This window comes from Magallana gigas, chromosome 6, assembly GCF_963853765.1.
Source record: "Magallana gigas chromosome 6, xbMagGiga1.1, whole genome shotgun sequence".
NCBI lineage: Eukaryota > Metazoa > Mollusca > Bivalvia > Ostreida > Ostreidae > Magallana > Magallana gigas.
In genome coordinates, this window is record NC_088858.1 from 7,934,031 (window position 1) to 7,942,426 (window position 8,396).

Below are 8,396 nucleotides of genomic sequence, written 5' to 3' on the forward strand. Positions count from 1 at the left end.
AAGAAGTAGCAAAGCAGATTGATTATTAAATTCATCGAACTGTTTATCAATAATTAAGAAGGATATATACGTGTAATTTGTTTTCAGACTCCAAAATGTTAGAATACAAAATCAATTATTTTCAATATACATGTAGGTTGTGTATAAACATATAAAACACAAATTCGGGTAAATCGTGTATATCCATATCTGTGACTGAAACTATAAAGTCTTTAAAGTTATCTGTAACTTTTACGACTATAGGACTACCTGGTATATTTACTTCGTAGTGGGATTATAATATATATAAGTTATAAATAGTAAAATTACATGAAGTTCTTTCCTTTTATTCATATAAGATAAAATGTCAAATCCAATCATTAATATGTAGAAATTAATGAAAAATGATCGTTGTTATTTTTAAATATTAATCAAAATTGAATCAACGTTTCTTGAATGAAAAAGACTTAAAGGGTGATCCAGTCGAATTCTTTTCAGAAAATTATCTCGTAATAACGAGATCTTTTCTCGTAATAACAAGATAATTTACTCGTAATTACGAGATCTTTTCTCGTAATTACGAGATAATTAACTCGTAATAACGAGATCTTTTCTCGTTATTACGAGATCTTTTCTCGTAATTACGAGATAATTTACTCGTAATAACGAGATCTTTTCTCGTAATTACGAGATAAAAATATTTTTTAATGTGGCCCTATTCGGCTTTCGTATATATATGTTGTATACGCTTCTTTTTTATTTTAAAAACAATTTTAAAAAAAAGACTTAATTGAGTAAACATGGTAAATAGTGCCCCAGACGTGCTTCCATAATTTTCTTCTTAAAATAGAACTAGTACATTTAGGGAATATACCGTGTAATTTTCCATCAGCTGAGCAAGGGTGACAACTTTCCAGGAGATATTAGACAGATTAGCAATAAAGTCGACATTCATTTTTTGTTTCTTGGAAGAAATAATTGAAATTGAACATACATTATGTTGGTATATAAATTTTGATGATCAAGAAGTATTCCAAGAGTATGCCTTCCTCGTGATTTGCAATTTTTTTTCCAATTTTATCCGATGTAGGCTATTTTAAAGGTGACGGAATCCCTTCTTACGTAACACGGCCGACCGGTGTATTTTCTTGCAACTGTACAACACCATCAGTACATGTATTAAAGTCAACCCACGGCAACGGTAACATTTATTTTTTTTAACATTTTAATAACGCAATGTAATTAAAATTTAAGGTTTTACGGCGTTAGAGCATGTAGTTTCATTACTTTATTAAACCACGCACATGCATGTTACCTGCATATAGCAGTCACATGTTCACTGTATAACCATTGATATGCACTTTCTATAAAAAAAAAAAAAAAAAAGAATCTGGTGATGTTAAAAGATAAAGGATATTTTTTTAAAAATTGTATTCTTTTCGTATTTTTATTTCTAAAACTGATGATTATAGAACATGTGGACAGAGCATTTTGAAAAGGGGGGGGGGGGGCAGACACAAGGGAAAAAAACGCCTTTTTTCCAATCCTAAAAAAATCTAATCTTTGGGATATGATGGGAGAACACTCACTTCTATTTTAGGTTATTTTTCTTAATATTCTTATAATAAATTTACCTGTATCCCAAAATGGGGCATGGGGGGGGGGGGGGCTGATCTTTTGTATTTTAATTTCAAATGTCAAGTTAATTTAGGATAAGCTGTAATTACCATACATAATACTTTCCATATTCAGGGGACGGAATGTCAGATGTCATTGAGAGAGTATATTTATAACTGTTGTATTTTTTGTTTGTTATTGAAACGTGACAATGTGAGAAACATCATGTTAAGGCTGTTGAACAGGCATACCGATATACACATTAACTCAAGACGCCTGACGGGAAATGACAGAATGTCATTGATGACTAACTAACAGATGAATCTGTGCTTTAATGGTTTTTATCTTACTAGTAATTGTGCATGAATTATTTAATGCACAATTTCCAAGAAACACTTTTAAGACTATAAAGGCAATCATGCATGGTTTAATGTTGGGGGCCAGATAACAAGTTATTGATAGTTTAACAGGAGGTGAAAAAACAATTCTCAACAGGGAATCCATGGACTTGAAAGTCAAAATGATCATTCTTGAGACCAGAGCAGATCTCCTGACTGAATTTATTTTACCCATTCTCTTCCTTTTCCAGTCAAAAACCTGACTCAGTGGCATTTAAGCAGAGTGGATGCTTGCAAATGCTTGCCAAAATTCCCAGAAAACAAATTTTTAGTTGCAAGCACCTGCTCTGCTAAACACGCCTCTGAAAACCTTCTGACAGAAATAATTCTGTTTAGATGTGGAAATTATTGCATTACTTATATCATTCACATTAAAAAAAAAAAAATCATTTCCATTTTTTTTTAGGATCATTAATATATATTATATTTAGTCAAACCAAACAGCTATAAATATTTTCCTGCTTGTATTTAGATATGTCCAATAATAATTCGAATGGTTACTCCTCCAATGGTTCGTTGGTGGTTGAGACCCATCACCACTTCCTAGACGAGCTGTACAAAATGATGGTTAAAGATGTTTATGACGGAGGGAGAAACCGGGACTCGAAAGTGGTGGAATTCAAACATCCCAAAGAGTTAGAGGCCTTGATGGATCTAGGGCTTAATAAGGAGACATCAGATGATAATCTACTGAAAATCTGTCAGGACATCATCAAATATAGTGTCAAAACAGGTGATTTGTTTTCTGAAATTTTTGAAGCAATTATAAGTACATATTGTGTATTACCAGTGCATACTTGACATTATACAGAAATCATTTTATATGCTAAAATAATAAATTGTAAACTGAGTAATAAAGAAATATAAAGTGTTTAGAAAAATTGAAAATGAAAAATAAACTGGTACATGTTAGTACATTGTATTAGGTTAGAATTATTAAATCATTTTAGGGAATCCCCACTTCTTTAACCAGTTATGGAGTGGACTGGATGATTACAGTTTGGGAGGGGCCTGGCTCACTGAGGTCCTGAATACAAGTGTGTAAGTCTATGTACTAGTGTGTAAGTACAAGTCTGTGTACAAATTTAGGTGCAAGTGTAAGTACAAGTGTACCAGTATGTACAAGTGTATGTAATGGGTGCAGTTTGTAGGTAAAAATGTATGTTCAAGTGTATGTCCTACCTTGAGAAGCAGGGTCCTCAGTACAGAAATGACTCGAACTGAATTAAAGAAGTACTAAGTAGAGAGATGTACTCAAGTGTAGTCTTCAGAAGCAAGAAGTACAGCAATGTCCTCAAATGTAGTCTGTAGAGGCACTAAAAAGAGAGATGTCCTCAAGTAATGTCTCTAGAAGCACTAATTACAGAGATATCCTCAAGTGTACCATTGTCTATAGAAGCATTTAGTACAGACATATTCTCAAGTGTAAGTCTTGCACATATTAAGTATCCTTCAGTGAGGTTTGTAGAGGCAATAATTACAGAGATGTCTACAGCAGTAGTCTGTAGAGGCACTGAATTTGAATTATTATAAGAACCGGTACAGATATCTCAAGTGTAGTCTGTAGAAGCACTGAGTACAGAGATGTCCACTGTGAAACACACATTTCTTAATTACATTTACCGGTAAACATAAATAAAGACATTCCAGTGATGTTTGTACCTTGTTTTCTTCTCAGATATACATATGAAGTGTCACCTGTGTTTACATTAATGGAGAAGACACTGATAGAAAAAATGTTGAATCTCATTGGCTTCAAAGATGGGGATGCCATTTTTACTCCAGGTTTGTAAATGGTCTTCATGTTTTAAGTCCAACATCTTACCAAAATTTGATATACTTTCATGTAGAGAAAATGGATTAACTTCTAATCGTACCAGTATGCTATATATATCAGTTTATAATATTCTTATGTCATGTTTTATGTGCTGTAGGTGGTTCCTTGGCCAACATGTATGCTTTGAACGTTGCTCGATTCAAAAGGTTCCCAGATGTTAAGAAAACGGGGGTGTATGGTTTGCCCAAACTTTGTGTGCTTACTTCTGAAAAGGTTTGATAATTATCATTTTATAGCTGAAACACTTTTATGTTATATTTTATTTGTTAAAAAATATTTTTTTACACATTCATGATGAAAACTTTTATTAGATGTCAATTTGAAAATCATTAAACAACTTCATTATCAAATAAAGCATTTTTTCTTTAAATTTACCTGGGATGTAAATTCACTATGCTATAAATGGCTCAACAAATTCTTTTGTCAGGGTCACTACTCCATTAAGAAAGGAATGGCTTTCCTAGGACTTGGTTTGGATAACTTAGTTAATGTCAAGGCTGACAGTAAGGGAAAGATGGATGTCCAGGACTTGGAGGACAAAATTCTTCAACTACAGAGTGAGGTAAGATATGATATTCAAACGTGTTCTGTGCTGTAGCTATTTTAAGGTCTCATATTTCCTTTCACATGTTTTCAACAAGGTTTGGAAAATTAAGCTTGAACATTATAATTTGTAAATTCATTGTCCAGGTTGATGAAAACTACATGTAAATGGGTAGTAATTTAATTTTGCTTCACAATCAAAGACATAAGATTTACAATAAAATAGAATGAACTGTTTGTTAATTGCAAAATTGCATGTGAAACAAACACCACAGTTGAGCTCAGTACAATTTTCTGCTTGCTGATGAATTTTCCAGTCCAAGGTTCCCTACTTTGTGAATGCCACTTCTGGAACCACTGTGTATGGGGCGTACGACCCACTGGATAAGATAGCTGACATCTGTCAGAAGTATGGTCTCTGGATGCATGTGGATGGGGCTTGGGGAGGCAGTGCCTTGTTGTCCAAGAAATACCGGGCCCTGATGAAGGGCATTGATAGGTGAGGTACTAAAGAGACTATATTAACTATGCATTTATGTTACATTTATGGTACGTTTACAGTACATTTACATTACATCTACTTTACATTACATTTACATGTAATAAAGAAGTTAAAAATCATTTTAACCATTAGCTTTCTCATAGCCAGAAACTTAAGGACAGATATATTTGCTGACTGTGGGCCAAGTTGCTAAATTTTCTCATCTCTTATATACAGTACCGATTAGACCCAACCTAACACCAGAGTTTACTTTTGGGGTTTATTAGGGGTTTACTCTTGGTTTACTTTTTGAAAATTTGGGTCCACTTGTGGTTTACTTTGGGTTTACTTGGAAATTGCTCTTGAGGACAACTGAACGCAATGAAGTGTAAAACAGATTTGTCTTTTATCTTACCACCCTACTGCCTGTAATTCCTTCCCCTTGTATATTTCGAATACACAGTTAGCGTCTGCTTTCAGGGGTATATTTTTTACCGGGTTTATTCGCTGTGTCCACTCTGGGTTTACTTTGGGTTTACTCTGGGTCCACTCTAGTAAACCCAGAAAGTAAACCCATGGTTTAGTTGGGGTTTACCTTCTGTTAGGTTGGGTCTGATCGGTACTGTATTTTATGTCAACATCCTATTCTGTTTACCGTGCCTCTTTACACCTTTGTGAAGAATTCTCACAATTGATTCACATAAAATTTACACATGCCTCTATGAACAACTGCTAACATTCAGAACCTGATCTTTATTTTTCATACCTTCAAAAGGAAAAATTTTGCTTTCTCATTGGTTTTCGTAAAATACCGTAATACCTATTCATGAAAATAACTTTGTCTACAGTCAGAAATCATTATTATAACAGTAAATAAGTTCACACTTGAATCTGGATGAGACATTTTTCAGAGTTGACTCAATGACATGGAATCCCCACAAAATGATGGGCTCTCCCCTCCAAACTGCAGCTTTCTTTACAAGACACAAGGTTTGTTACAATTCAAATGCTGTAGAGTGTAGATTTTCTTAGAATCTCTCCAAAGACAATAATGTTTCAAAATATTTTGTACCGGTAGTTGTATATTAAAAATGTCAATAATCCAGAATTGAATACAGAAACTTAAACCACTAAATGTTTTACATTAGTTACTACACCGTGAAAAATCTATAGTCATTCAAATTTTTTGTCCAAATAAAACAAAGGTGTATTCATTCTAATTTACTCGGTTATTTTGTCAGTCCTATAACTTTGAACTTACTACCTGCCGTATATTTGACATTGCTCACGGATTGTGTTGACAGAATCTCCTCCCTCCCTGCCACTCGGCCAATGCTGCCTACCTGTTCCAACAGGACAAGTTCTACGACGTCTCTTACGACACAGGCGACAAGTCCATACAGTGTGGCCGCAAAAACGATTCCCTCAAACTTTGGCTGATGTGGAAGGCCAAGGGAGATCAGGGCTTTGAAAGGGACATTGATAATCTCTTTGAATGTTCAAGGTAAAATATAGTGAGATTGACGATCCATAAAAATTTTTGCCTTAATTTTTCTTGTTTGATAATTTGATTAAAAGTGAGGAATTGATATCCGAGAGAAGCAGATCTCACAGATTTTAAAAATCTCACTTTAATTTTTTAGACGCAAGTTAACTATAAGAAATCATGATAAAAATTCAGCGTTCTTGATTGGATTAAATACAATTGAATCGCAGAATTAAGTACTCGCGTAAAATACTAGTAAGGAATCATAGTATGTATCATATACCTAGCAGTGTATCAGCCCTGATACAAGTGTTTTGGACTAAGTGAGACACCAACGGAAAGCTTGGGTTATATCGCTTTCAAAACGATACTTTTGTCAAGGGGGTGTATTGCCCTTAAATTTAAAATCATAAATTACCCATTACCTTAAATTAAAAATTTAAATTTTTATTAAATTTTTATTATATGTTTTCATGGCCCCTGTCTGTATTTGGGTCTGAAACTTATCACATGTATTTGATACCATAACTACTGATTCTATGTATAGTTCTATGATATTTCTGAAATAATTCAACTTGTCAAGAAGTCTACAGTAAATGCAATTTTAGTATGATGTCAGCTGTCTATTCTGTTCATTTGTTTTCAACATTTGTTTTCAGATATTTAGCCAATTTGGTCAAGGAAAGAGATGGATTTGAATTGGTCATTGAAGTAAGATGATGTTGATTTTTAGAGAGATATAAGAATAATGGTCAATGGATACTTATTGATAACTTAAAACTTGAAGTTAAGCTATCATGATTAAATTTTATGTGATTGTTAGTACATGTACATTGTGATAGTTTTTTTTAAAATGCTGGTTTTTTTTAAATAATTGAGTTGGTTTGGGTTTCTTTTTTTTCAGCCTGAGTGTACCAATGTTTGTTTCTGGTACATACCGGCCAGCATGAGGGACCAGACCAGAGATGCTGATTGGTGGGAGAGACTGGGAAAGGTACATGTATAAACACACCCTTAATATAACTCAAAACGTAGCTTGTATCGGTAATGATCTCTTGTTGTACTTAGCAGAGTTTGGTCAAGAGGAAAACCTCTCTCAATATTACTCATAATATAGATTGTACTCAGTCTTCTGGTAGCAGCAAGGATAAATAGAAATGATATGCTGTGATGCAGTAGGTTATAAAACTACATGTACAGATAAAAATGATGGTGGTAAATGAGACCAAGTATATAAAGCTTGTCCTGATTTACAACAAAACTTAGCATGGTCATCTTATAAGAGCAATGATAATTTAAAATATTCATCATGTATCTGCAAATCTTTACTTGTTACTGAAATGTTGTATAATGAATGTAGAAATGTTTTAAGCACTAGCTATCAAATGACAACTTCTTTCTTTTCATTCCTACTTTTACATTAAAGGTGGCTCCAAAAATCAAGGAGGGGATGACCAAGGCAGGCACCATGTTGATCGGGTACCAGCCGGATGAGGAGCACGTCAATTTCTTCAGGATGATCATCACAAACCTGGAGATCCTGAAATCCGACATGGACTTTGTAGTTAACGAGATTGACAGGCTGGGAAAGGATTTATAGTTTATATCTCTGTAAATGGGGATCGCCCTGCGAGACAACAAATGGCATGCATTGACTGGATGAAATTTTACTGAGTACTGAGAAGGACATACCCAGATTTTTTTTGTTATGACAAAATAATTATTTTGTTTTCTCTTTAAATTCATGTTTGTTTTACCGGTACCTTTTGAATTTTTCACTTTGAGTGTTTCAAAGAAAGAAATTATAAGTGTTGTTTTTTTTTTCTCTTTTGAGAACTGATATACAGGTATATGCCGGTATTATCTTAATTTCCCTTTTATATTCTACATGTATATATTAATTTTAAAGATGCATATTTTGATTCAGACTTACACAAAAATAGCAATTTAACCAATGTGTATTGTGCCTTTTTATGTTATTATCTAAACCAGTTGATCGTTTACAGAAAACTGCTTTGACCATGACAGTTTATTATACTTTACATACACCTCCCA

General features: G+C 33.6%; 1 protein-coding gene across 1 annotated transcript; it reads left to right on the forward strand.

Annotated features, from left to right (window-relative positions):
- The first annotated feature begins 1,052 nt into the window (after positions 1-1,052).
- LOC105338879 (cysteine sulfinic acid decarboxylase) lies at positions 1,053-8,012 on the forward strand. The gene is made up of 12 exons (XM_011444167.4): positions 1,053-1,180; positions 2,467-2,727; positions 2,945-3,035; positions 3,673-3,779; positions 3,929-4,044; positions 4,259-4,393; positions 4,692-4,873; positions 5,767-5,845; positions 6,160-6,359; positions 7,001-7,052; positions 7,246-7,335; positions 7,768-8,012. Exons 2-12 carry the CDS (start codon positions 2,469-2,471, stop codon positions 7,939-7,941), a joined length of 1,485 nt encoding a protein of 494 aa, XP_011442469.3. The 5' UTR covers positions 1,053-1,180; positions 2,467-2,468; the 3' UTR covers positions 7,942-8,012.
- Positions 8,013-8,396: the final 384 nt, after the last annotated feature.